This window comes from Physeter macrocephalus, chromosome 4, assembly GCF_002837175.3.
Source record: "Physeter macrocephalus isolate SW-GA chromosome 4, ASM283717v5, whole genome shotgun sequence".
NCBI classification, from domain to species: Eukaryota; Metazoa; Chordata; class Mammalia; order Artiodactyla; family Physeteridae; genus Physeter; species Physeter macrocephalus.
In genome coordinates, this window is record NC_041217.1 from 81,613,604 (window position 1) to 81,640,162 (window position 26,559).

Genomic DNA, 26,559 nt, shown 5'->3' on the forward strand with positions numbered 1-26,559 from the left:
GTATGTATATATATATATATATATATATATATATATATAATGTATAATTGACTCACTTTGCTGTACAACAGAAATTAACACAACACTGTAAATCAACTATACTTTAAGAAAATAAATTTAATAAAAAAAAGAAAAGTTGCTCTAGCTGCAATTCAGAGAATAGAAGAGTAACTATAAGCATGGGTGTGGGAAGACCTGTCAAGGTCATAACAGTGATCCAGGCCAGCTGGACAAGGTGGAGACCTCAGAGAACAGAACAGATTCAAGCCGGATATAGTAAGGCTGACTCATCCATGAGCACGTATTATCTGACACCACTAGTATGGACTAGATCAACCACATATTGAGTGAAGCTTGAGATAAGGTGGTAACAAAATATGTTTTAAGCATCTCCCTTGAAATCATCAAACCTTAAGCTTTAAGGAACTGTCACAAATCAAATCATTTTTTTCTGACACGGCAGAAATATAATTTGAAAAAATTAATTATTGCTTTAAAATGGATTGCATGCTTACATAATCCTAAAAATAAAATTAACATCTGAGTAATAAAAATATATATCAAAGATGTGTCACAGACATGTAGATCAATGGAACAGAATATAGAGCCCAGAAATAAACCCATGCATATATGGTCAATTAATTTACAAAAACAGAACCAAGAATATACAATGGGGAAAGGACAGTCTCTTCAATAAATGGTGTTGAGAGAACCAGATGCAAAAGAATGAAACTGGACCCCTATCTTACACCATACACAAAGATTTTAAAAAAAAAATCCAAGTGGATTAAAGACTTGAGGGTAAGACCTGAAACTATAAAACTCCTAGAAGAAAACATAGGTGGTAATAAGTTCCTGGACATTAGTCTTGGAGATAAGTTTTTGGATTTTGACACCAAAAGTAAAGGCAACCAAAGTAAATATAAACAAGTGGGACTATATCAAACTGAAAAGCTTCTGCACAGCAAAGGAAACCATCAACAAAATGAAAAAGCAACCTACTGAACAAGAGAAAATATTTGCAAATCATATATCTAATAAAGGGTTAATACCCAAAATATATGAAGAACTCATACAATCCAATAGTAAAACCCCCAAACAATCTGATTAAAAATTGGGCAGAGGATCTGATTAGACATTTTTCCAAAGAAGATATACAGATGGCCAATAGGTACATGAAAAGGTGCTCAACATCACTAATCATCAGGGAAATGCATATCAAAGCCACAATGAGATATACCTGCTAGAATGGCTATTATCAAAAAGATAAGAAACAAGGGTTGGTAAGGATGTGGAGAGAAGGGAACTCATGAGCGCTGTCGGTGGGAATGTAAATTGGCTCAACCACCGTGGAGAACAGTATGATGGTTCCTCAAAAAATTAAAAACAGAACTACCATATGATCCAGCAATTCTACTTCTGAGTATTTATCCAAAGAAAATGAAAACACTAACTAGGAAAGACATATGCACCCCCATATTCATTGCAGCATTATTTACAATAGTCAAGATATGGAAACAACCTCATATTCATCAATAGATAAGTGGATAAAGAAAATGTGATATATACATGTGAATATTATTCAGCTATGAGAAAGAAGGAAATTCTGATATTTGCAACAATATGAATGAGACTTGAGAGCATTACGCTAAGCAAAATAAATCAGACAGAGAAAGAGAGATAAACAAATACTGTATGATCTCATTTATATATGGACTCTAAAAAAGAAAAAAAAAGCTCATAGATACAGAGAACAAATTGGTGGTTGCAGGGAGGGGCAGGGGAAGGGGCACAAAATGGGTGAAGGTAGTCAAAAAGTTCAAACTTCCAGTTATAAAATAGGTAAGTCATGGGGAGACAATGTACAGCATGGTGCCTATAGTTAATACCATACTGCACATTTGAAAGCTGGTAGGAAAGTAGATCTTAAAAGTACTCATCACAAGAAAAAAAATTTTGTAACTATGTATGGTGAGGGATGCAAGCTAGACTTATTGCAGTCTTTTTACAATATTAAAAATATTGAATCGTTATGTTGTACACCTGAAACTAGTATAATGTTGAACGTCAATTATATTTCAATTCAAAAAAGATATGTCAAGTGGGAGTATGCCACTTCGAACCAAATAATTAATAACCATCCCACTTTTATATAACATTCTCCTCTAATCCAAAACAACCACCTTTTAAAATAGATATTTATTATTCCCATTTTATAGATGATACAAACTGCAGCTCAGACACAATCACACAATCACACAAGCAGTGGATTCTGGCCCTAACGCCAAGACATCTGCCTCAAAATCTTCTTTGAGCACCATATGTTTGAATTAGCTAAGTCTTAGAATCCTGGAGCTAACTAGTGATATAACAGTATATTTGAGCGTGTTAAACCACAAGCACAGAAATTACAATATGCTGGGTAAAGACTTTCTATTTTTTAGCATGTGTTCCATTCAGGAAGCTATGGAAAAAATCAACTGAATATTAGAAGAAATACTAGAAGTAAGAAGGTCCTTGTGGCTTAGGGTAACAGAACCAGGGGTAGGAAGAAAGGAGAGGGAAAAGAGAAAAGGAAGATGGCATGTCAAATATGAAGCGAAGGTTCCGTGGCCTGGGTGCTTGGGAAATGACAAGGAAAAGGCTGGGCATGAGGAGATGTGAATAATTAATTTTAAAATCAACTTCCAAGTTGGTTTTGTTTATTTATTTACTCATTTTTTGGAGGAGATTTAGTTCGTTCTACAGTGTATACTTTAAATACAAATACTTAATAAAATTTCTAACTTTTAATTGAACTTTTTTTTAACATCTTTATTGGAGTATAATTGCTTTACAATGGTGTGTTAATTGAACTTTTATCCTTTACTTACTGTCTATCTGACACCCTGGTGTAGCCACATGGACACAAACAAACCATCCCCAGGTTGCTTTCTTTTCTTTCCTCCACTGAATAGTCCTGTGCTGCCTTATCCTTCCCCACTGGCCTAGAATGCAGATTTTAAGAGATGTTTCTTAAGTTGGCCATGAATATTAGGAAGACTTCTTTGGAGCAAGGACCCTTAGACACACATCCAGCCTCTGCTCTGAGCAACTTCTCATTGGCTGTCAATGTCATGAATTTGTGTCTCTGCTTCAGTTTTCCCTTGTGACCTGAGCTGCCCGTTTCTCCCCCCTCCGCCACCGTGCCCCCCCACTAATGTATGGTGACATTTCATGGAACAGGGGTTGAGAAACATGCTATAACCAGAGACCTCTCTAATGGAAGGGGCGGTGCATGGTAAATAAAAGCCCTTTCCCCTAAGCTTTCTCAAGTGTGGGTCATTTCCCTCCCCCAAGGAGGTTGTGCCCTTCCCGTCTTCCTTGCTTTGGCCATCAGTAGGTGAATGATTCTGCATTAGCCACACATGAATAATGTAGGACCATGCCTTGCAGCCGCCCAGGGAGGGCACCACTCCCCAAAGGAAAACAAACATTACTCACTCCACTTTTTCCGAGAAGCCTGCTACCTTACAGAAACTGACTACTCTTCCAATGGGCTGTGGCCCTGCCCCCCATGCCTGTCCCCAACCCCGCCTCATCCCCTAATGAGTTCCTATTCACCCTTCCTCCTCCTGTGAAGTCCTGCCTGACTCAGGGAGCAGGGCTGACCACTCCATCCTTTCTGCCTTCTCTCCTATTTTTGCTTCTGCTGTGATGTATGGTGAATTATATGTTTACTTGTCTCTTCCCCTATGATGCTGAGTTTCCTAAGGGCATATTTATATCCCAAGTGCTTACCTGGCAGTGCCAGCACAAATTAAATATTTGCTGAACTATCTATGCAATAAGAGTGAATGCTAGAGTCTTACAGGCATCTTCATATACACTATCTCAATGTCACAACTTCAAACATCAAGTTGTAAGTTTACACACACCCGGGAAACTATCTAGCTCGTCATCTTTTCCTTGGAGCCAATGAATGGCTTTCTCGTAAAAGGGAATGTGAGGGAGATTTGGAATCTGAGGGGTTTTCCTTCCTCCTAGACCCAATCTGACAAACAGAACACTTTAGTTTCATCTTTAGCCCTACATTAATGAGAAAGAAAGATAAGGAGAAACATAACTATGGCAGTTTTCTGGAAACATGGCTGAAAAAGCTGTAAAGGCAAAATCTGTGCCATTGAAACATCTACTTCCCCATGCCAGAGTGATCGAAGCGGTGTGGCCCTGAAAGCACTTTCACTGGTCCACAGATACCCCATTAGAAGCACGGGGATCTCGCAGGGGTAAGAACTTTGCCACAGACGATACACAGAGTGTCAGTGAGCGCGCAAGCCAGGCAGTGGCTGCAACAGGTCGGAGAGGGGCACCCAAGCTCCCCACCTGGCTGCTGTGTCTCTTCCAAAAGGCACACTCGCTCACGAGCCCAGAGGAGGTCACTAAGTCCCAACTCAGCCTCCCCTGGAAGGGGGGACAGAACCCATGGCTACTCAGGGGTGTAGCCTGCCTGACCATAAAGAAAAACAAAGACTAAAGCAGCTTCCGCGGGCTGACCGGTGGGCCAATGAAAATGGGCAAAGACTGGGCACGTGTTATTGATCGAGCTCCTTTTCACCCAAAGTCCTGCTTTGATGAAAACTAAGTCAGATCACCAGCACCAGAGCCCGAACCAGACTGACTCCCCGCGTGTCAGTATTTCAAGACTGCAGGGCTGGATCAGACAGTAGCTTTCCCCACACCCCTGCAGTGCATCCCCCAGGGCTCCGCACAACTGGTGCCCTAGTTACTGTTCTGAGAAAAAATTCTCAATGGTTCTGGTAACAATTCCAGCCAAACTTCAGCCCTCCGCTGTTCTCTATGTCCGATAAAAATATTTATGGCTTCGTACAGGAAAATCTCCCTTCTACGTCAGAAGCCTCCTGTGATTAGGGAGTACTTGGACAGGGTAGTTCAGGAACAGTTTCACGGTGATTAACTAACTTGCTTCATTTCAATGTAGTTGTCACTCTGAATTACCACTTAATGGGTGAAGTGTGCAGCCTATAACAATCAGTAGTACAGGCGTAAGGAAGCAAGACATTAAAAAAAATTAGCCCCTAAAGCAATTATTGCAGTGAATTTTTCAAATAGTTTTAATACTCTGTCTTTTGACCCCAGGGTATGGCTTGGGGAAAATATATTAATCTCAAGATAATAATCAGTCAATTTCAGTTCTTCAATATCCACAATGATATTAAAGATTCCAACCTTACTCTTTTTGGTTGCAAACATTAATTAAGCATGATAATTGTGTGTCTCCATGATATTTGGTGCTTTCTGAATGAGTCAGAGCTCAGGGAATAATTTGAATACAGCAGATAGCAATTTGCTGCATAAATTCACCCCAATGGCTATTAGCTCATTTTAAAGTAGTCAAGACTCCTAGATTAGAGGGGTTTTTTTTTGCATTAATACCAAGTTAATCACATCTACATAACCTTTTATTCACCCTTCCCCAAAAGCCTCCATGAATAACTTCTGCAAGGCCTGACCTGAATGTAACAAGGTAGAGGGTAGGAGTTTTCAAATGTGTATTTTTAAGACAATCTCTTTAAACTATAGAGTTCTGTAGACTCTATCTTGATATTTATTTTCAGGAATTTAATATGAGAAGTCAACAAGACTTTATAATTTTTTTTTAACTCTCATTTTACACCAAATAATTTCAATATGAAACATGTATTATCTACATACACAGACTGTATACTAAGGATATTTACCAACTTACTGGCAAAGTTTGAGTGCTGCTTTTAATAGTACCACTTTGGAAACTTGAAGGAACAATTGAAAAACTAGAGCAGTAAGCAAAATTAAAGTAATGCTAAGCAAGCAATTAAGTGGAGGGTTTGGCTGGGGCTGCACTCCACCATAATAAAGGGGAATGCAACTGGGAGTGAGCGTAGAGAGCAGCAGCTCCTCAAGGACACTGGCTGAAGAGTGGCCAATGCTGCCATCCCTCCTGGCACCGCTGCCCCTCGATCATCATCTCATTATTCTGCCCTCTGCTGCTGTTTCCCTGCTAACTCTTGTCATTCTGGTAGCGGCAGCAGGAAACCCGGATGCCACCCATACCACCGGCGCCAAACCACTGCCGGACTTGGAACACCACCCGACTGGGGCTCTGATGTCCTAGGTAGAAGTGGAGTGTGTGAACCTGCATGGAACTCACACACTCTGAGCGCTGGAGATGAGGGCACACAGGGGGGACACTTTATTTGTACCTCGAAATAAAATGACTTCAGGGAAGACATGAGATTCTGCACTAAAAATGCAAAGCAGAAAAGCCTCGTGCTGGGTCTATGCGGACATATGCAAAGAGATGTGGTGACGCTATGAACACCAGGGCGGCAGGCTGCTGAGTTCTGAACGTGCAGGCGAACCGCTGAGGAGCATGGGAGTTGTTGCTTGTTTTATTTGATTCTTTGCTATTTTTGGTTAGATCAGGACACCTGTAAGTTTATTTGGGCTTGACAATTATGAAAGCTGAACTGAATCGTTACTACTTTGGTAGTACTTGTGTGATTTGTTTGTGTGGGACCGCTAGCCAGGATCCTTGTGAGCTGGATACAAATATCCTGAGAGTCCCATCACTTTAGAGAAGACAAGCCCGTGACAGATTCCTAAGTGGGCTGCCTCCCTGCCTCTGTCACATGCCACTGTAGAAAGCCCACAGAAATCAGTGGCCACGCTCCTCCATTTACCAACCGTGACACTAACTCACCCAGCTACTCTGAACCCGGGCAGTCATATTTTTCATCTGCAAGCCGCGATACAAACATTACGATTGTTTGCCCTTCTCCCTTAGAATTCGCTCTGTCAGAGGCAATTTCAAGCAGGCAACTGGCAGCCGGGGGAGGTGAGCATCTACTTTGCTTAGCTTTCAACCCAATGTGTGTGCACCATGGGCTATCACCCACAGTCACCCTGCTAACCTTCACTCTCACCGATCCATGCACCCACGCTCCCATCCGCTCCTCCCAGGCAGAGCTGAGCTCTTGCCCTGTTCCCCATGGAAGGGCTTGTGCAGCTGGCAGGGCTGGCTGTTGGCGGCAGAGTGCTGGGCCCTGGCCTCTGTTCCTCTTCAGTGATAGCAGCACAGCGCCCAGCTCTTTTCATACTGAAATGCCAAATGAGGCACCATTCAAAACTAAAGGCTTCTGTTTGTTAAGAGAAAAAAAAAGAGTTTGAAAATCACTGGTGTAATGGGAAGAATATGGGCTGGATCACTGAGTCCCAGATCAGTGGCTTATTAAAAATATGTGATTTAGGGCAAATTTAAAAAATTCTCTACACGTCAGTTGTTTAATCTACAGGGTAGGGCTGTTGGCAGGAGTAAATAAGCAGCACACGTGGAAGGCCCCTGGGAGGGGGCCTCTCACATAAGAGGGCATTGGGAAGTAGTCAGTTATCTGCCTCTTCACTCGCCTCTACCTAATAACCCTTACCAGACTCATCATCTCACCCACAAACTCTCTGCCAAGTATGCAACAGTCTCGTTGCAGCTGAGGAGCCTGTGGGGACCGTGGACTTCTGTCCCACTGTGCAGCCAGCGATGCCACCTGTGCTCCTCCATCACCAGGGCAGGCAGGCCACAGCCATCCTTGCAAGCATGAACCCACACAGGCTGGGAGCAGCCGGTTGAGAATCTGGGATGCTCCAAGAGAATTCATCCTAAACCGTGACCCCAGACCCTCCACGGAACATCCCCTGGAGATCCCACGGAGCGGCACATTGATATCAACCAGCTGTGCAGCTGGGCAGGCCCCCTACCCCCCACGCATAGCTCTGGAGCACCTGCTGGAGACTGAAGGTCACTTTCTGCGCAAGGGATGTTTGCGCCTTGAGACACACCTCGGAGGTGGAGAACTGTCTGACCTTCTGATGGCATGGGAACATAATGTGTGCTTCTATACCGTGGGGGGGAAGTATCGTGTATTTATAAATCTATAGTGGTATATGTATAATCAAGATGGATAACGGTATATGCAAGTATATGTATCTCAGTGGAGCGGCATAGGTGGGAATGAGAAAGAGGACAGGCGAGTAACCAGGAAGACAGAGAGAGGGCAGGGAAGAAAGTGAAAAAGAGAAAGACTCATGGAGAAATACACAGAGAGACGGAGACAGAAACATCAGAGAAAGAGACGGAAAGGCAATTCAGAGACAGCCAGTGAGACAGAGACACAGAGAAAGGCAGAGATGAAGAAACGGGATAAATACAGAGAGACAGAAACCGAGATGGAGAGAGCTAGGGATAGAGAGAAACAGATTCAGAAAGATGAAATGACAGAGACAGAGGGATACAGGACACACAGAGGGAGAAAAGAAGGAGGGAAGGAAGGAAAGCAGGCAGGTAGACACAGAGTTACAGTCTGACAAAGACAGATTGCAGGAGAGACAGTCACTCACAGACACACGCAGTGGTAGTAAGAAGAGGGACCTGAGGCTACTATCACAGGTAGGTCAGGTAAGGGCCATCTTAGCCCTTTATCTCCTCTTTCTCTGAGCTGCTTTACAGACCTTCAGCACTTGCTGGGGAAGCTATCTAATTCCATTTCTCCTGCATCTACCAACTCTGTCTTGGGAGTAGTAGCCCTCAGGGCTCCCTTCCCTCCATATTCAGCCTCCAGTCAAGCAGTGTTAAGGGTGAGCCTCCCAGGTGCCAGCACAGGAGACGAGCTGGTGACCAGGGTGCCCATTCCTGCCATTCCAGAGCACAGGGTCTGACAGCACTCTCCTTCTCTGTATCAAGGCTTTCTCTGGCATTGGGCAAGTAGTCATTGCTCAATGACATTTGCTAAGAATGGTGTCCCTCCAGTGATATCTAAAAGGGCTCCTAATTACACATTTCCTAAGTATTCATTTAATTCAATTCTACTGAAATTCGTTGAGTGTCTGTGATGCTGAAGCATAGTGCTGCTATGTTATCTAATTTACTTTAAAGTATTAAGCACGTTCAGTGGGATATTCTGTATCAATGTTAGGTCAAGCTTTCACCCTGATACTATGAGCATTCTCATTAAGGTTGCATTGTCCACTGGTGGTCAGCTGGCCTTCCCTTCAGAAAGCCCGTTCTCCAGAGGGAGCTACTACAAGGGCTTCTGTAATCATTGTCTCTATCAACAATGGGTGCTTTGCTTATTCTTGGTTAAAATAGTGGCCTGTTGACTAGCAATGATGAATATAAAAAATAGGCTATCCCTAGTGAAATTAAAGACATTCAAGATACACAGATTACCTCAACATATTTTAGAGACACTCACTACCCTTCCATGAATTTTTGAGATAATCCAATGTGTTCTGTACTCTATCTATAGGGGTGACGCCCTAGGTTAAAACCCCTCCTTGGTCCTGAGCCAATATGAACTCTGGAAGTTTCCGTGTGCTTGAAGTTGATGGGAAGTACTATTTTCCATAGTACCCTGACTATGGAAAACTGGGGTTTTCCTGTAGCGACCTGCCATACAAGCAGTGTACAGAACACCTATAAAAGCAGAGCTGAGACTTCTAAAGCCTGCAAGATAGTTTATTTTGAGCTTCCTTGAGAATAAGAATTGAGTTAATAAGTTAATAAGTTCATTTATACATGTGGCAGAATTTGGTTTGAGATCCACTTTCATTATAATGTGTTTAATGGATTTGTTGGAAAGCAGACCGATGGCTCTCACCCATTTCAAAATCCTATGGGGGCAATTAAATAGAACCAGGGCTTTTTGGAGAAATACCTAATCCCACAGTTGGAGTAGGGAGATGCAAGATAAACCTGGACTATTTTGTTACGTCAAAAATTTTCGAAGTGCTCAAAAAAATTTTTAAAAAGATGGACACATCAAAAGGACACAGGACTTTCAGCTCCAGGAAGACGGAGTAAACATGAATATAAAAATTAGGCCAAACACAGGAGCAAACATACTGTGATATTGTGATTTATAGGAGAAATATACATTTGGTCATTCAGATGACCAAATGCAGATATATTTGTCATATATATTTGGTCTTCATTCATAGTTCCTGGCTCACAGCTCCCAAAACCCTTGGAATTCCTGAGCTTAGGTTAAGAGCAATGGGATAATTGTCTCTTGTCCTTAGTTCCTGAAAAATGCTTCAGGGAATGTGACTTTGGGTCCCACCCAAGGGTGGAGGCTGGTTGCCGAGGGGAACCAACCATGTGATTAGAGGGTTAGATCTTTTACTCTCAACCCCGATCCCTCCCCCCAAACTCGAGGGAGAGGAGAGGGGCTGGAGTTTAAATCAATCACCAACGGCCAATGATTTAATCAATCATGCCTATGTAATGAAGCCTCCATAAAAACCCAAATGGAGGGGGTTCGGAGAGCTTCTGGGCTGGTGAACATATGGAGATTGGGAAGAGTGGCGCTCAGAAAGCATGGAAGCTCCACACTGTTTCCCCATGCTCTGTCCTATGTAGCTCTTCATCTGGCTGTTGTTCTGTATCCTTTAATATCCTTTCATAATAAACCAGTAATCTAGTAAGTAAACGGTTTTTTCCTGAGTTCTGTGATCCATTCTAGCAAATTATGAGCCTGAAGAGGAGGTCATGAGAACTTCTGATTTATAGTCAGATGGTCAGAAGCACCGGTAACAACCTGTGTTTGCGACTGGCATCTGAAGTAGAGGGCAGTCTTGTGGAACTGAGCCCTTTACCTGTGGAATTCCATTCTATCTCTGGGTAGATAGTATCAGAATTGAGCTGAATTCTCGCACATACTGCTGGCATCCGAGAATTGCTTGCTGGAATTGGGTCCAGGAACTCTTTCGCATGTACTTTTCCTTGTTTCCCCCACTATGTACTACTAAAAATCCTGGACATTATACATGAAATAAACATTAAGACAACTCTGAAAGGTGGAGAGAAGATCCAGCTAAGGACCTTGACACTCAAGGAATGGTGCAGTGGTGAGTTCCCTGGGTTTCCCTTTACCTCACACACCCAGACTGCGTACTGGAGAAGCCAGCGACTCAGAAATGCTAAGAGGAGCCACAAAAGAAGTCCCAGTGATGGGGCTTCCCTGGTGGCGCAGTGGTTGCGCGTCCGCCTGCCGATGCAGGGGAGCCGGGTTCGAGAAGCCAGCGACTCAGAAATGCTAAGAGGAGCCACAAAAGAAGTCCCAGTGAGGTCTGCTCTCTAGCAAAAGGCCCAGGAGAGGGGCAGCCCAGCAAGACAAAAGACTTTTGGGCAATCACTGCTTTATTCTGGCCAATTACCACCACAAAAAATAAATGAATAAACCTACCAACTGGGGCTCCAACCCCATCTACACCAGCAAAGTCTAAGTGGGGAACCGAGGCTTCTGCCTGGTCAGGCAGTAATGAGTCACTCCACCCCACCCCACCCAGGTGGTGTCACAAAAGACAAGTAGGAGCCAGCACTTTCACTCCTTCCAAAGCTCCCCTCCCTCCTGCCCCAGTACCACCACCGCCACCACCACAAATGTCAGTGGAGACCACTTGGGGAGACTGGATTTCACTGCCTGGTAGTAATGAAACACCCTTCCCTTCTTCCTGTGCCAGAGCAGTCTCATAGAAAGCCAGCTAAAACAGAAGGCTTAAGTAAGACACAGTATCTCTTAGCATAATCCCCCAAACTTCAGGTTTCAAACAAAAATAATCTGTCATACCAAGAATCAGAAGAATCTCAAAGTAGAATGAAAAAAGACAACCACTGAGATGATAGAGATGATAGAAATAACTGACAAAGATTTTAGAGCTGCCATGATAAGCACTTGTAAACATGCTTGAAATAGATGACAAAATAAAAAGACTCAATGAAGAGAGAGTCTCAGCAAAGAAAGAGGATATATAAAAAAAAAATAGAAAATTTTAAACTAAAAGATACAATGAATGGATTCAACAGCAGAATAGACGAAAGAATCAGTAAACTTGAAAATATAACAACAGGAAATACCCAATCTGAAAACAAAGATAAAATAGACTGAAAAAAAAAAAAGAACAAACCTTCAGGGATCTGTGGGACTAGAACAAAAGAATTAACATTTTTGTCACTGGAGTTCTAGAGGGAATGGAGAAAGAGGGAAGTACTAAAAAAAAAAAAAAAAAAAAAGTACACGAACAAATAACAGCTGAAAATCTCCCAATTTAAGAGATATAAACCTGAAGATCCAAGAAGCTCAGAAAACCCCAAATAAGATAAACATGAAGAAATCCATACCAAGAAACATCACAATCTAACTTTTAAAAACTAAAGACTAAAAAAACCTTAAAAGTAGCAAGAGAGAAATGACACATTCCCTATAGGGGAAAAAAAAATTTCAAGTAACACCGTATTTTTCGTCACAAACCATAAAGGCCAGAAGGAAGTAGAACAGGAGTTTTTAAATGCTGAAGGAAAAGAATTGTCAACCAAGAATTTTATAACTAGTGAAAACAAGAGATGAAGGGGAAACCAAGACATTCTCAGATAAAGGTAAACTAAAAGAATTTGTCGCCATCAGAACTACCCTAAAACAATGGTTAATGAAAGTTCTCTAAAAAGAAAGAAAACATAAAAGAAGGGACTTTGGAATATCAGGAAGGAAGAAAGAACAATGTAAGAAAAAATTAGGGTAAATACAACAGACTTTCCTTATCCTCTTGAGTTTTCTAAATTATGCTTGATCGTTCAATGAAACAGAATGTTGGTTCTTTAAAAAGATCTGTAAAATTGACAAAACTCTATCAGGACAGATGAGTAACTAAATACGAAAGGACACACATCACCAATATCAGGTAATAAAAGGGGATATCATTTCAGACTCTGCAGACGTCAAAAGGATAATAAAGTAATACAATGAACAACCCTACACACATAGATTTGAAAACTTAGATGAAATGGACCAATTCTCTGAAAATCACAAACTGCCCCAACTCACAACACAATAGAGGTCATTTAAATAGTCTTATAACTTTTGCGGAAACTGAATTCATAATTTTAAAACTCCCAAAAAAGAAACCTAAAGACCCAGATGATTTTATTGGAGAATTCTCCCAAATGTTTAAAGGACTAACACCAATTCTATATGAAAAGCCAAAGGAACTAAAACAATCTTGAAAAGGAATAAAGTGAGAGGAACCAATGTACCTACACATAAGACTTATTGTATAACTAAAGTAATATAATTAAACCTAGATGAGTCTGTAGAGAATTATGCTGAGTGAAAAAAAAAGCGCTGATCCCAAAAGGCTACATGTATGATTCCATTTTTATAATATTCTTGAAATGATGAAATTAAAGTATAGGAGAAAAGATTAGTGGTTACCAGGGAAATTAGACAGCGCTGGGGAGGGAGGAAAGTGGGTGTGGCTATATATAAATATATATGGTAACAGATCCTTGTGGTGATGGAAATGTTCTGTGTCTTAGCTGTATCAATGTCATTATCCTGGCTGTGATAGTATATTATGATTTTACAAGCTGCTACCATTGGGAAAAACTGGGCAAAGCTTCACAGAATTTATCTGTATTATTTCTTGTAACTGCATGTATATCTACAATTATCTCAAAATAAAAACTTTAATTAAAAAAAAAGGAGACAAGAGCCAGCTTGAAGATGTTCCCACTGGTAAATTGGGGATAATTTGAGCACCAAAATAATTAAAAGCTGTAATAAATGATAAATAATTGAAAAGACTAGCAATCCACTTGTACATACTAATGACAGAGAGATAAAGAGATAGAGAGAGAGAAGAAGAGGGAGAGGAAGAGGAAGAGATAGAGACAGATAGGCAGACAGATGGACAAGGAAGAAGAAAGGGCTGTTGCTTACAGCAAAATCTAAAAAGACAAAAAACAAAAAATGAACCCAAGCTCTGACATATAGAGAACAGACTGTAGTTGCCAGAGGCAAGAGGTGAGGGGGTAGCTGAAATGAGTGAAGGGGGTCAAAAGGTACAAACTTCCAGTTATAAAATAAATAAGTCACAGGGATGTTATGTACAGCAGGGTGACCACAGTTAATACTGTATTGCACATCTGAAAGTTCCAAAGAGAACAGATTTTAAAAGTTCTCATCAGAAGGAAAAAAAAATTTTGTAACCACGTATGGTGAGGAATGTTAACTAGACTTGTTATGGTGATTTTTTCACAGTGATAGAAATAGCAAATCATTATGTTGTACAACTGAAACTACTATAATGTTATATGTCAATTATACCTAAATTAAAAAAAAAAAAAGCCCAACTGGCAAATGTAGAGGAAGCACTAGAGTTAAGAATTCATCATCTTGTAACCATCATAGTCTAGCTTGGTTTATGAAAAAATCATCAAAGGATGCTAAATTGGAGGGAGGGGTTTCTGATAAGGAATAGTAATTTAGCACAATCTTAAAGTGACTCGACTCCACATAGATTACTTATTTCTTGAAATGAAAAAAAAAAACTGTACAGGAGAGAAATCAGGCAATACCTGGATGGTCAAATTAACATCACCCAAAAAGGGCAGATGAATATTGTGTGTCTCCCGTGTGATCCTCCAAGGACACAACATTACTTATGTACTAGTTGGACTGTGGATGTATAACCTGAATGAGGAATCATCAGACAGATCCAAAATGGAGAACATTGTTATTTTTAAAAAGGGAGAGATTATGCATTCTTCAAAAGTATAATATCATAAAAGAAACAGAAAGGCTGAAGGTGAAAAGATACTAAAAAGCCATGACAACTATATGAAATGTGTGATCCTAAACTGAATTCAATGCAAGTGGGGAAAACCACCGCTATCAAGGACATTACTGGGTCAAGTGACAAAACTGGGTGTGGATAGTAGATTTGATAAAACTGCGGCATCGATGTTAAATTTCTTAAAGTTGATAATTGTACTGTGGTTATGTAAGAGAATGTTCTTATTTTTAGAAAATACACACTGAAGTATTTATTTGGGTATAAAAGAACAGCAGGGGCTTCCCTGGTGGTGCAGTGGTTGAGAATCCACCTGCCGATGCAGGGGACACGGGTTCGTGCCCCGGTCCGGGAAGATTCTTAAAGTTGATAATTGTACTGTGGTTATGTAAGAGAATGTTCTTATTTTTAGAAAATACACACTGAAGTATTTATTTGGGTATAAAAGAACAGCAGTATGTGCAACTTTCAAATGGCTTTAAAAAAATTGAGAGGGACAGTAACACCAGTGAGGTAAAATACTAACAACAGATGAAACCAAAGGATATAAGGGTACTCTTTGAACTATTCTTGAAATTTCTGTCAGTTTGAAATTATTTCCAAATAAAATAACTTTTAAAGTTCTTTGGCTTTTGTTAACCTATCAAAAAGAACTAAGAGATGTGCATACCAATTTAGATGGGATAGGTCCCTAAAAAGTACAATAATAAGAGCATAGGCTTCTGAGTTAAGACAAATTTGGGTTCAAATCCTAGCTCTGCCCTTATTAGCTGACCTCAAGAAGTCTCAATTTCTTCATCTATAAAATGCAGAAAATAATGCTTACCTCATAAAATTATTTTGAGGGTTAAATGAATTAAGGGCTGTAAAATATTACAATGTCTGGCATATAGTCATCATTCCACAATGCTATTTATTATTTTTATAGCTGAGTAGTGGTGATACTTGTGATGGTAGTTATTGTGGTGGTGGCCAGAAAGCCATGGAAAATCAAAGATGACCAAAATATGGTTCCTGACCTCAAAGGACTTAAAAAAATAGAGCTGAACCACAAACTACAGTGTGTCACATAAGTGCAAACAAACTGTTGCTGGAGCAGAAACAAAAGTGTATTTACTTCTTCTGGGGAGTGGGTCGGGAAAGACTTCTTAGGGAAGGTAATGGTCAAGTGAGCAGTAGAGGGTAGGTTAGGATTTCACCAGGCAGAGGCGAGGGTGAGTGTTTAGGGCCATTCTGACGCAGGTAACAGGTATGGGCTGAGGGCGCAGGGCACATGTGGGAAGCAGAGGAGGCAGAGAGAAGTGTAGAATGGGGCTGGAAAGTACACCCAGGACCAAGCTGGGGAGGGTGAAGGGCTTTGAATGTAACATGTAGGGTTTCACTGTTTTCTGGGTGTGGTGGGAGAACCACTGCAGGTTTTTGGGTGAGGGATGACAGGACTGGATCGTTGTCATGGAAATGCCACTGGCCTAGGGTGTCAGTGTGCAAATGGATAGCTTGTGAGGAGCAGGCAAAGGACACACAGTATTTCAACACTTTAACAACCAGGACCCGTGCTTTCCAGCTGTGCCTGGGCCCTGCACCTCTTATCCCAGGGTTTCTCTTCACCAGACTATCTATCCTCAGCTTATATACCTCACGCTGGCCCAGACGGTGCTCTCCTTACCAGAACCTTCTTGGCCAGGAAAGTCCCCTTGAAGGTAAGGCTTTCTGCCCACACTGGACAGTACCATTTGTATTTTATGTTGTACAGTCAAGGTGCCCCATGCAGTCTACACACAGGACTGGACTTAAACATCAACTGTGGATATTATAGATGAGCCATTACATTTCCCTCTCTTTACTTTGTTAATTTTTGAGGATATAAGAAAAAGACATGGGGACTTCCCTGGTGGCCAGTGGTTAAGGATCTGCCTGCTAATGCGTGGGACACGGATTCAAGCCCTGGTCTGGGAAGATCCCACACACCACGGAGCAACTAAGCCCGTGTGCCACAACTACTGAGCCTGCATTCTAGAGCCCGTGAGCCACAACTACTGAGCCTGCATGCCACAACTACTGAAGCCCACACACCTAGAACCCGTGATCCACAGCAAGAGAAGCCACCACAATGAAGAGTAGCCCCTGCTTGCCGCAACTAGAGAAAGCCCGCATGCCGCAACAAAAACCCAACGCAGCCAAAAATCAATGAATAAATAAATTAATTTTTTTAAAAAAAGAAAAAGAAATGAAAGTTTTAATTCACTTTTTTTTTTTTTTTTTTTTTTGCGGTTCGCAGGTATGAACCCGCGTCCCCTGCATCGGCAGGCAGACTCTCAACCACTGCGCCACCAGGGAAGCCCTTAATTCAATTTTTAAAAGGACACTCTGATCAAAATGTGGCTTTTCTGGAGTTTATGTCTTACTTCATCTATAACTAGTTTGGTAGGACTCATGCTTCTCCCATTTGCAGTAAGAAGGAAGAACAATGTGTTTCCATAGGATATTTTCCTTTAACTCTCAAATTTACTAGAAAGTGATTGGAAGGTGAGCTGAAATTTAAATCAACAAGACCAAACAATGGCTCCAAGGGGATCATTCAGTGGTCCGAAGGGTCTGTCCCCTGCTCCTGCCATTACCTCGGAGGCGATGGAGGTGAAACTGCTGCTGAAGTGCACGTGCTTGTGCATCTCGCTGCCGTTGGCCGTCAGGAGCCAGGCCCCAAGTGCCTGGTCCTCACCAGCCGACCGGTTGCTGTGGCTCTGGTTTGGCAGGAGCTCCGCCAGGTCCCAGTGGTATGATGGTGTGGCCCCGACCAGCGCAATGAGGATGGCCTCCGTGGCCACGTAGAGCTGAAAGGAGGAAACACAATTAGTAAGCTCACAAACCTTGAAAGAGCAGGTCTCGCTTTTATGTCTGTAGGAGCTACAGAAATGAGACGCTTCAGAAACAAAGGAGAAAACAGAAGGAAGCTTCCTGATCTACTACTACTAACGGAGCCATCAGCAATCCCATCTGCAAAGCACCTTCTACTTCCTCCGAGGGTTTTCTTCTACATTTGAGATACATCTGATGCTGAGAACACGGAACATAAATGGTTCCGCAGTGGCAGGGAGTGGAGGAGGGGTGATATTACTGGCTCTGATTTAGAAGACTAACATTCCAGCTCTTTTCTCCTGACCACTACACCTCTGTTCAGATAAGCAGTCACCAGGGCCCAGGAGTATCTTGGTCTTGAATTCACGATCTAAACAAGAAAACATGTTGTGGCATAGTTAAATGCTTCCAAAAATAGTATGTGCTTGTACACACACACACACACACACACACACACACACACACACACACACGGAGGACAGATGCTCTATTAAATCAGGGAAGCATTATAGGCACTTGAGTAGGTACTAAAGTATAGTATACAACTTATAAGATGTAAAAAATTCAAAATCCCAGGAATAGGTACCCACTTTATAACCTTTAGCTGTAGTTAATCATTGTTTAGTCTAAACATAGTTTCCCCCTAAAGAAAAAATTATTTCATTCATTCATTCAAGGAATATTTATTGAGCACATACAACATTTGTCACTGGCTGTTTTGGGCTTTCTGGCGATTCACAATTGGGTTTATAAGCTGTTGAGCCCTGTGCAGCGTTTTAATGTTATAGATCCATTTATATAACTCTCCTTGGATGATTGTTTCAAGCTTAAAATTTATTAGGAAGACACAGAAATAGTCTGCTCCATAGTGAGACAATCTTATTTGAAGCAATCGCTATTTTAAAAAAATTTTTTAATTAAAAAAAATTATCACTATTAACTTAGAATTTAATGTCTTAAAATAGCTTTAAACAGAGTAAGTGTTTAAAAAACACAAAGCATGTGATTTCGGTACAGCATACAGTAACACCCCCACTGGATGGACGAGTTGACTGTGCCATGAAAGGATGGAGAGACCTGCCCACAGCATTATCTCCACTGTCAGGGAACTCCCAGCTCCTTCCACACCCTTCTGGAGGGGCATATTCAGCTGTTGAGGGGATAAGCTAAAGCGCCAAAAGCAGAGTAATTTATCACAAGTAGATGATGGAATTACTGACAAGGAAAGAGAAAAGAAGTCATGACATTGTGTGTGTCATAACAGAGAGCTACTGTAAAACCCAAGATGTGATTTTTCCCCTCTCTGCCAAGGCTGCAAGGCTGTCAGGCGGCCCCAATCTATTGTGAGTCGGATGACTGTGGGCCTCTGGAGATGCACAAAGCTGCCACAGGTCAGTCTGCGTGTGTGATTTACTGTAAAACGCAAAGGAAAACACGTTTCTCAGTTTCTGGCACCTATTTGCATACTATTAAGGAAGTTTTCAGGACAGGAGGCAATCAGCTTACAAAAATGAAAACCTTAATAACTACAAGAACAGGTAGATTACACATTTAGCTATAATTACAAAGCCACTTGCACCCATTTTAGTAACTGCCCATCCTGATTACAATCTGCTGAAATTTAATTCATGGGTAAAGAAATGAAAAAAAAAAATGGGTAAAAGGGGACTCAGGAGATGATGCAAAACACATGTTCCAGTAAACGCACAGCCTTCAATCTGGCAAAGCTAACTAGTTATATTTCTTTCTCTAAGCGTGCTCTTTTCTGCTTTTGTTCATACCATTCACTTCACCTAGAAAGCACTCTGTCCTGCTGTGAATGCCTGAACCTTTCCCATCCTCCAAGATGTAAATGAGGTGCCCCTCCTGCCACCCTGCCTCCCCTCCAGCCCTCCAGAAGCCCTCTCCTGCTTCTGCGCACCTCCAGAAGTTCCATTTAGACCTTGCTTAGAACCCATATCATTTTCTTCACGGCACTATATGTATCTGCTTGTCTTATTTTTTCTACTGAAATATACTCTCTCTGAGGGCAGGATCTGTGTCTGATTCACCTTTAGGCTCCCAAAGCAACTAACTCAGGGCCTAGATAGACGATATCACACATTCAACAAGTCCATGGATGAATGAATGACCATAACAGAATACTAATAATAACAGCAAACACTTCTCTAATGCTACCTATATGCCAGGTACCATTCCAAGTGCTTGGTGAAAATATATTAATGCATCTTATTTTTATCTGTATTATTCTAGGATAAGCAATGTTCTGTGTAAAACAGGAAACACTCCAAAGGGGACATCTGAGGTGTATTTCATTGTGGAGGCTACCATTCTTGGAAGAAACCACAATGTGCAGAAAAAAAGTTAAAAACAAAGATGCTGATATACACCCTTATTTATAACGCAGGGAGCAGTGAAACCTAGCTAATCAGTATTATCTGTGTTAATCAGTATTATCCTTAGCAAACAGTAGGTTGAATAAGCACTTTCTCCTTTCTCACTTTCTCTGCTCTCTTCCTACCCCTCACAATGTTTCCATTACCCACCCCATGTGAGCACACACACACACACACACACACACACACACACACACACACACTCACACACACACACAGGGACCTCACAGTATACACAGGGCCATGACTTTGTGTCACCAGAGGGGTCAGAAACATGCAGCTCTTCCTTGCAGTGCCAGCCTCCATAACATGGTGTCGGCCTTTCTGTCTTTGACACAAATGGCCATGCCTGGTTTTGCTAAAGGTAAAAGAGAGAGTAGGCAGGCATCTATGATACGTGCTAACTGTGAAAGGTGAAAGGGACATCATGAGAATTAGGTAAAAGAGGAGATGCTTAAACTCTGCATACAGATTACTGTTAGGTACTTTACACCAGAGCCACATACATGGGTCACATGGTCCTATGAAGTCAAAGATGGTTTAGCCCTTAGCTAGTCAAGGGGATGCACCACCTATACAAGGTATATGGGGCAGTTTTCCTCCGTTTGCCTTCTTCGTCTGCGACAATGTCACAGAGCTCTCATCTTGCTTCTTCCCCTAGAGTACAAACACTCTCCCACTCTTCCCTCTGCTGTGACTCTGTGCACACATTCACTACGTAGCCTTGTCTAGGGAATTGCACCCATCAGCAGATGGGTCTTAAAGCCACAATGAGAAACCACCATCCATTCTCCTTCGGAGTGGGACCAACAACATCTCAAATAGATCATTATCTTCTCTAGTGCTACCTCCAGGGAAGGAGGACGAGTGCCACAGATGGCAGGACTGTGTTTTCCCCTTCAATGTAATTATAATTAGAAAAGTGACTAAGATGCACTGGGGGGTTGAAATTTTTAAAGTTTCAAAAGTGAATGCTTTAAAAGTAATTTTATACTAACAGCATTATAAGCCTTTATAATACTCAGGAAACCAAAAATGTCTCCCATAAATTATCTCATCACAATATCTTGCACTGTGAAGTCATGGTAAATATGATATTTATGTTGTAAGTGGGAAAGATGAGCCACAGAGTGATTAAGTGAATCGTTCAAGGGTACGTAAAACACTAATGGCAAAGCCAGGATGAGACTGGGAGCCACCTAACTTTGGGGCCAGAGCTTTTTTCAGAGAAAAAGTTGGGGGGAGGGATCAAAGATGATTTTATTGTCATCACTGTTAGTATTTTATTCACTTAGAACTCAGTTATCTAATTGACTCAATCAAAAGCATTACATGAGTATGACCACATCACAAAGGCAGCACCAAATGCCCAGGGCCCAGCACAAAGTGGGTAGTCAACAAGTATCTGTGGAGTGACTTACTGATACTATTTCTTGTGTTTAAAAAATTTAATTAAGCCCTGAATAACAGATGTCTCTAAGTCCCATTTCTTCCCTGACTCTAATTTATCCACATGATGCCACCAGATCAGGCTCCCTGAGACATTCTTCGTGAAACTCCTCTGGTCAAAACATACTAATGGATAAATGATAGCTGTCCTAGCATCCAGATATCCACCACATGACCCGATGGCTACCTTATCTGCATCCAGGCTTTCTGTACTAGCCTGTTCAGTTCCCCAAACAGGACTTTTCATTGTGTGCTGTGAAAAGCATATGGGATCTGTATACCTGAGTCTGAATCTCAGCTCTAGTAAACTTCCAGCAAATCAAAACCTTTCTAAGCTTCATGTTTTCTTCCAGTAAGACTGGACACTGGCAGTACATCTTTATCTAGTTCATTCATATCTAACTAACCTAATCTGAAGGTCAAAGGGATATTTCTTTAGCCAACATCACACAGTAAATTGCACAGCACCAACCAAATAGAATCTGTTAGCGCCTCCCAACTTTAATGTGCAGAGTGTGACTCTGCAGGCCGGGATGAGACCTGAGATCCTGCTTTTCTAACAAGCTCTGGTGAGGTCAAGGCTGATGGTCTGGGCCACACTTTGTGTAACAAGGGTCTAGGTTATTCCCTCTCCTATACTTTCTCCAATGTTATGTTTTTCCACCTGAAACGGCCTACCCACTTGTCTCTTAACCCAACCTTCAAAGTTCAGTTCAAGCTCAACCCTCTTTCTGAAGTTTCAACACACCACTCTGGACCATGCTGATGTCTCTTTCTTAATGTCTAAAGCATTTAGTGGCTGTATTATTTACTGGGGAAATATTACTTTGTACCATTATTTAACAGTATAGATATAAATTTTTCTCTTCTAATGATTTGCCAACTCCCAAAGAAAAGAAAACCCTAATTTCTACTTCTAGATCCTTTCAAGAAACCCAACACACTACTGTGTACATAACAGGCTATAATATATTTGGTTAACTAATTCCTTGCATAATGGGGTGGCAAAGAAAATGATGATGGATTAAAAACCAGTAATTATGGGACCTAATCTTGGTTCTAACCACTAATTAAGACCTTGGACACATTATTTGACCTGCATCAGTTTCTCTCTCAATCTCCCAAATAAAATGGGAATGCCACCACCTGACCACCTTCCTTCTGTTATTTCAGTTTAATTTTTAAAAAATTTTAGTAAGTACCAACACTTTGCAACAGTGTATTCTGAGCCTCAGGTGATAACAATGATGGATAAGAAACAGTTGTTTCCTTCTTAGGCACATACATTCAAGTGAGGACAACAATATGTCCAGAGCTATAAATACAAGGCAGATTTGGACAAATGCTCTATTAGCCAGAGTAGAAATGAAGTTAATGAGAGAACAAAGAAAGCAGATGTGAACTCGGGGAATAAAAAAAGGTTGCAAATGTGAAACCTGAGCTAGACAGTGAAAGACTGCTAGGGGTTTAGTCAAAACAAAAATCAGGGAAGGAATTCTTAGGCCAAAGAAAGAGTCTGATCAGAGTCATGAGAGAAAAGAACCTATTTTTAGTGTTCTTTAAAGAAGTATTACTGGACAGGCTCAGCTTTTCCCAAACTTCAGGCATGTGAGTACCCCCTGCAAGAGTGTTATGTGCCCATTTGTTTTCTATTATTTACTTAATGGTCTGCTTTTAAATTGACTCAAATTTTTTAACTTAAGTAAATTTACAGAGAAATAAAATTGTATATCAATACAAATATAACCAGCCAGATGGAACTATAAAAATACAATTTTCTGGGGCTTCCCTGGTGGCTCACTGGTTAGGAATCTGCCTGCCAATGCAGGGGACATGGGTTCAAGCCCTGGTCCGGTAAGATCCCACATGCTGCGGAGCAACTAAGCCTGTGAGCCACAGCTACTGAGGCTGCACTCTAGAGCCCGTGAGCCACAACTACTGAACCCATGTGCCACAACTACTGAAGCCCACCCTCACCTGGAGCCCGTGCTCTGCAACAAGAAAAGCCACCGCAAACTGAGCCCATGTGCCACAACTACTGAAGCCCACCCTCACCTGGAGCCCGTGCTCTGCAACAAGAAAAGCCACCGCAATGAGAAGCCCACGCGCTGCAAGGAAGAGTAGCCCCCGCTCGCCGCAACTAGAGAAAGCCCGCACGCAGCAAGGAAGACCCAATGCAGCCAAAAATAAATTAATTAAATAAATAAAATTTAAAAAATACAATGTTCTTCTACAGTACTAAGTGTTAGCTGGCACATTTTTATTTAAGGTGGGGCACAAGAGAGATTTCTGGGTAGGTTTTGGGGCCAGTGATTTTGTGCCTCACATTCACCATCATGTTTCTGCTGCCTCACCTTGTTGCTGCAACACAGCAGCTGGACCTGCTACTGATCTACACTCCCCTGGATCCTCCTTTGGCTGCTCTGACTCCTGGGCCAAGTGTGTGTTCAGTTCCATGATGAAACAGATGTGCTTCATCAAGGTTGCAGGCAGTGAGAATGACACAGATTCCAGTCAATACTGATGTGTTCCAGGCTGCCTTCCCTGCAGACTTCAAGCTCCAACAACAGACACAGAGACAACAGCCTTACAGGGACTGCCGAACTAGCTCCCACAATTATATATGGTCAAATCGTCATAATAAATTATTCACTGATTACATATATAATCACGTACGTATATACAGATACAGATACATGTATATATACAAACACATACATCTCCAGCCTAGAAGTTCTGCCTCCTGTTTCTCTGGTTGAACTATGCTGACACAGCCTTAAACAAACATGGCAAAATATCAGCATTTGTTAAACCTGGAAGTAGGTACATGTGTGTTTGTGATATTATTCTATGTATTTCATTTGAAATGTTTAATAACTTTAAAAAGTTTTAAAAGAAAATGAATGGTAAGTACAATAAAAACATAATAATGTTATTCAAGTCTAACTAGGTAATGTTTTCCACCAAAGTCTGAACTTTCCGTAATTCTGGTTCATTCCCTTTGTTAAAAAGAAATATTTGCAAATGTTTTGAGAAATACTAGCACCAAATGAGACTTTCTTCTTAGATAAACAAAACGATTAAAGAAGAACTGAAAAGGGAATAACCCTCTCACTTTATGAGTTAATGTTATTTAATAACATTTCCACAGACCACCTAAATCTACCACGCGGGCCACTCCTTGGGAGGTCAGAGAATGCAGAAAGATAGAAGATCAGAAATAACTGATATAGAGTAATACGGAATCAAGAACAAAGTGAGAGAATATCCCTGGGAAGAGGGTAGAGATCTATCTTCCTCTTGATCTACAAAAATCCGCCTGCCAGTGCGGGGGATATGGTTTGGATCCCTGGTCTGGGAAGATCCCACATGCCACGGAGCAACTAAGCCCGTGTGCCACAACTACTGAGCCTGCACTCTAGAGCCCGCGAGCCACAACTACTGAGCCCGTGTGCTGCAACTGCTGAAGCCCGTGTGCCTAGAGCCCGTGCTCCACAACAAGAGAAGCCACCGCAATGAGAAGCCCGCGCACCTCAACGAAGAGTAGCCCCGACTCACCGCAACTGGAGAAATCCCACGCACAGCAACAAAGGCCCAACACAGCCAAAAATAAATAATAAATAAATAAATTTATTTTTTTAAAAAAAGAGAGATTCATCCATGTGGCTGTGTGTAGACCGAGTTTGTTCATTTTAACTGTTATATTCTTTAAAATTTATGTCAGATTTTAATTATCTAGTCCTTTTTTTTTTAAAGATTTTTTTTGATGTGGACCATTTTTAAAGTCTTTATTGAATTTGTGACAATATTGCTTCTGTTTTATGTTTTGGTTTTTTGGCAGAGAGGCACGTGGGATCTTAGCTCCCTGACCAGGGTTCGAACCCGCACCCCCTGCATTAGAAGGAAAAGTCTTAACCACCTGACCACCAGGAAACTCCCCAGTCCCTTTTTGAGAGTTATTTAGGTGGTTACTAATTTTTGTCATTACAGTGCTGCAATAAACATCCTATACATATCTGCTTATGCACATGTTCAAGGGATACTGTCGTACATATACCTAGGAGTCCAATGCTGGTTGTAATTTTACTAGACAGTGCCAAATTGTTCTGCAAATGGGGTACTTTCTACTCATTTTCATCAAACTTGTACTGTTAAGACTATTTAATGTTTGCTATTCTAATAAGTGTGAAATGATATTTCATAGTCATTTTAATATGCCTGTCCCAGATGACCACTGAAGGTAAACCTCTTTTCATGTGTTGACTATTATAGTTCCCTCTTCTGCAAAATACCTGTTCAGTCATTCCACTTTCTAAAACACCGTGAAAAGATATTTATTGCGTGGATGATATGAATGCACTGGTAGTTCGAGGATCTGAAAAGTAAGGTTGGGGTTATTAAGAGTTTACATAGGGGCTTCCCTGGTGGCGCGGTGGTTGGGAATCCGCCTGCCAATGCAGGGGACCACGTGTTCGAGCCGTGGTCTGGGAAGATCCCACATGCCGTGGAGCAACTGTGCCGTGTGCCACAGCTGCTGAGCCTGCGCTCTAGAGCCCGCGAGCCACAACTACTGAAGCCCGTGTGCCACAACTACTGAAGCCTGCGCGCCTAGAGCCTGTGCTCCGCAACAAGAGAAGCCACCGCAGTGGGAAGCCCTCACGCCGCAACGAAGAGTAGCCCCCGCTCACTGCAACTGGAGAAAGCTTGCGCACAGCAACGGAAGACTCAACGCAGCCAATAAATAAATAAATAAAATCTATTTAAAAAAAAAAAAAAAGAGTTTACATAAAAATAATGCATTCCGAAACAGCAGAGTACTGCATCTCAAGCTGAGGTTCATAGCAGCATCACAATTCTGCTGGTGAAACGAATGTTTATTACAGGTTACATGTTCCTGTTGGTTAATGAATGTTTTAAATTCTGTGCAAATTATACCACAGCATATGATTCATGATCCTGAGGAAAACGAAGGAGTCGGAGTCTCTGACTTAGAACAAAGAAGTAGGGTCCATTTCCACTTTACGTCTAAACGGATCAAGAAACAAAGAATTGTATTCAAACCTTCCTCCAAACAGTCTGGCAAATAAGCACACACAAACACAAACAAAAAATAGTGATAATGGCTATAGTGATTATATAGTGATAATCAACTTTGAATCACGATTGGAAAATAGAAATGGTAATAAAGTAAATAGAATTA

General features: G+C 41.5%; 1 protein-coding gene across 2 annotated transcripts in view; it reads right to left on the reverse strand.

Annotated features, from left to right (window-relative positions):
• The window catches only part of SLC22A15 (solute carrier family 22 member 15), an 85,625-nt gene that overhangs the window by 54,974 nt on the left and 4,092 nt on the right, over positions 1–26,559 (reverse strand). For both annotated transcript variants that reach the window (XR_008617149.1, XM_024119648.3), the window contains exon 2: positions 17,277–17,489. Coding sequence is in view for 1 of the 2 variants with exons in the window: in XM_024119648.3 (XP_023975416.1) it covers positions 17,277–17,489 (213 nt within the window). In the remaining variant the exon portion in view is untranslated. The remainder of the gene's footprint in view (positions 1–17,276; positions 17,490–26,559) is intronic.